Source organism: Schistocerca piceifrons, chromosome 3 (genome assembly GCF_021461385.2).
Source record: "Schistocerca piceifrons isolate TAMUIC-IGC-003096 chromosome 3, iqSchPice1.1, whole genome shotgun sequence".
NCBI lineage: Eukaryota > Metazoa > Arthropoda > Insecta > Orthoptera > Acrididae > Schistocerca > Schistocerca piceifrons.
The window spans coordinates 839,578,357-839,581,881 of NC_060140.1; the positions used below are offsets into that span (position 1 = coordinate 839,578,357).

Here is a 3,525-nt window from a genome sequence, read left to right on the forward strand (position 1 = left end):
GCAGAAGTTTCATCAGGCACTGTACTTTTGGATCGCTTGAAGGGCAATGTTAAATCAGGCAAAAAGGACAGTGCAGGAAAACAGACACAAGAAGAAGCTGGCTCACCACAAGAGCAAGTAGCAGAGGCACACGCTAGGGAGAAACGGGAGACAGAGGCGGCCGCTGAAGAAGGGAACTGCGACATTGCAGAGAAAGCAGCCAGCTCTCATCTTCAACAGTCAGGCGGCACAGTGTTGGCAGAAGCCAGTGTAAAGCAGCCAGAAAACAATGGGTCTTCAATGTATCTGCCTCACATTGCTCCCAACAAAAGGGACAATTCTTCCACATTACTTAGTGCGACAGAAAACAGTGCAAAGCCTGCAGTGGTGGAGGATGTCTCTGTTCCGAAAGATCCGTCCAGAGAATCTGTTGTAAAAGATAACAAGATTTTGAGTATAAAGTCACCAGAAATGGAAGAGGAAGTAGTAAGGAAGGTAGCAGATAACTATAGTAATCTTGTATTGTCAAGTGATATGGTAACAAGAGATTTTAATCTGAGATCTGTCTCAGAGTTGGGAATCAGCAGTGTAACTGGGGCTCCCCAACACATGAGGAGCTACACAGATGTTGCGGTAGAAGCAGAGAAGGCCACGGGTGCTCCTTTTGAGATAAAGGCCCCACAGCACCTGTCACCTCCTGATGTCAGTCTTCCTCCGTCAATTGTCAACTCGGATGACCGTCTATCAGCTGCCGGTGTTAAGCCACTGTCCCGCGATCTGAAGTCTGCTAAAGATGATGAGGCAGAAGACAACACATAAAGGACAATGTTTGCTTGTGTGTTCGCGAGTTCTGAGGAAAAAGCAAAATTTGTGTATGTAAATGTGGCAGTGCAACTTCCCTGTGTTGATGAAATTGGCCACGTGATTTCATGACCGAGAATACGTTGATGCGATTTTCAGACTGCTCTATCCTGTCAAAAAATTGTCCAAATAATGACATATCACACCTGTCGTGTGTGGCCTGTAGGTCCATAAAGACTTTTGTCATTCTAAGCAATGGTGTATGCAATTATTGTTGCAGTTACTGTATAGCAAGTATTTATGATGGTGTAATTAGTTGTATCCCCCTCCCCCCAAATGTGTAAATGTGGCCACTTATTTCAGTATCTCTGTTGATAAAAGAAAATCTAGTCAATTACCCTAGCCTACTGCAATTTACTCATTTTGTATAAGAGGATCTCCATCGAGTATTGAAACACCTGTGGCTGAAACCCATTATGTACTTAGGTATTGTGATGTAATGCACAATTAAAACTGGCCTTTGACCATTTGCCAAGACCAAAACATTTCAGCTGTGAAAACATATGTGCAACCTTGTGACAGTTTCTGGGCTTAGTATAATTAGTTGTTGGTTTTTGGTATTTTCTGTAAGTAATATACACCAATTTTTTTTTCTTTTTAAAAACATAGTAATATGTCGCATTCATTGAATTATTGCGTTACATTACAAAATGTCCATCAAAATTTATAAGAACATAGACTAACATATCAGGTCAGTAGCCTAGACAAGTATGTATATTTTTATAATTGAATTGAAATTGCAGTCCTTTTGGTGTTGTCATAGAGTTTTGATGCATAAATTCTGTACCAAACAACATTTATAAGATGGCAGGACTTCCAGTACGTAAAGTTTTGGTTATTAATTAAAAGGTGACTTGATAGCTCCTTAGGAAGAGATGTTTATACATGTAACAATCTGTGTTTTTAGCTATGTATTTTTGAGACAAATTCTTTCTATGTGTAATGCTCGCATATTTCTGTTTGTGATTAACTGTTTGAAGCAGTTCCATTGCTGCTATAAAATGAAATACTTGAAACCTGTCATTGAAAACTGGCCAGAAGTCACAAAAATAATTCGAAAGCTGATGAGTAACTTTAGGTAATGTTGACTCTTCGTGTGGATGCAGAAATGTTGTAACTCATTGTAGAAATGCCTGAAAAGTTTCGCTTGAAATGATTATCCTGTAGTCACCCTGCAGTTTCAATTTGAGTCATCCAAACAGTGGTGCTTTCAACAGCATAGCTGACCTGTGACAACAGTGTACAACAGACCTTTCTGTGTGTACCTTAAACTCCTTGGTACTGTACTCATGTTTCAGAGATGCAGGTGTATCAATAAAATGTGCCACACCTGATTTTGTGATAATGACTTTGTGGAGTGTTCCTTTAAGTAATAACTGCTTACCCACCAGCTGTGGTGGGCGTATGGAATGTACTAACAGAAATACTGTTTTTATGACTCATGATCAGGTCTTAAATCTGTAGACTGAATCACCCACAAAATTTAAGGTTGTCATTCAGCTCTCTGTATTACACTTCTAAGCTTTTCTTATTTACCTCTTTTCTATAAAATTTATTTATCTTACCATAGTTCTGTCATTAGAGCTCATCTCTTGCTCTTGTTATAAAAGTTCCTTTCTTTTGGTTTTTAAAATTCTTGCTAGTGATGTATTGTCACTCACATTTTGTGTTTTCTTTTTACATTTTTTTAATTGTTTTTTCTGATTTTAAATTAATTTTGCCAAATTTGGTAAATAGAAATATTTATAATGCTATCCTTTTCATTTTCATGTGTGATCTATACTTTCTGGATGTTTGCGTTTTTGTTAAACATGGTGGTCAATTTTTTGAAGAAATCCTAGCTTACTACTTGTCCAATAAGCCATGAATAATAAGCCATGACATATTAAATTGCATTTTGATTGTGATAAATTATGAAATATTGGCATTAGTAATGAAGTCTTATATTTGAGGAATTAATGAAAGTAACAGTGTTAATGATGTCTGTTTTTAGAATAATTTTATACTTGTTAGCAAATTTTTCATTCTTGTCTCTCCTTTTTCCTTTGTGTACTGCTTCTTCCTCTTTTTTTATCTATCTTTGGACTAGTTTGATGTAGCCCAACATGATTTCCTCTCCCGTGTCAGTTTCTCCACCTCAAAATAGCACTTACAAGCCACATTCTCAATTATTTGTTGTGTGTATTCCAATCTCTCTCTTTTCCTACAATTTTTGGCCTCCGCTACTGCCTCCAGTTCCATGGAAATTATTTCCTGGTGTCTTAATACGTGCTGTATCATTCTATCTATTCTGTCGGTGTTTTCTGCATGTTGCTTTTCCCTCAATTCCGTGGAAAACCTACCTCGTTTCTGATCACTCCATCCTCAACATCTCAGATGCTTAGATTCTCTTCTCTTCCTGTTTACTGACATTCCATGATTCACATCCATACAGTGGTGTGTTTCTGACGTACTTTCTCGAATATTTCTGTTTCAAATTAAGGCCATTGTTTTGTACCAGTAGACATATTTTGGCAAGGAATGCTCTCTTTGCCTGTGCTAGTTAGCTTCTTATGTCCTCATTGCTTTATCCATCATGTATTACTTGCTCCTAAGATGTCAGAATTCTTTTACTTTTTCTATTTGTGATCCAAAATTTTGATTGAAAGTTTGTTGCGAATCTAATTTGTGCTTCTTCTTAGTACT

At 37.4% G+C, this 3,525-nt stretch overlaps 1 protein-coding gene across 1 annotated transcript; it reads left to right on the forward strand.

Annotated features, from left to right (window-relative positions):
• Nucleotides 1–2,448, forward strand: LOC124788111 (A-kinase anchor protein 200-like; the record flags this gene model as incomplete). The annotated part of the gene is given in 1 exon segment (XM_047255233.1): nt 1–2,448. A coding segment is annotated over 1 exon segment (798 nt), but the record flags the coding sequence as incomplete, so codon positions are not given.
• Nucleotides 2,449–3,525: the final 1,077 nt, after the last annotated feature.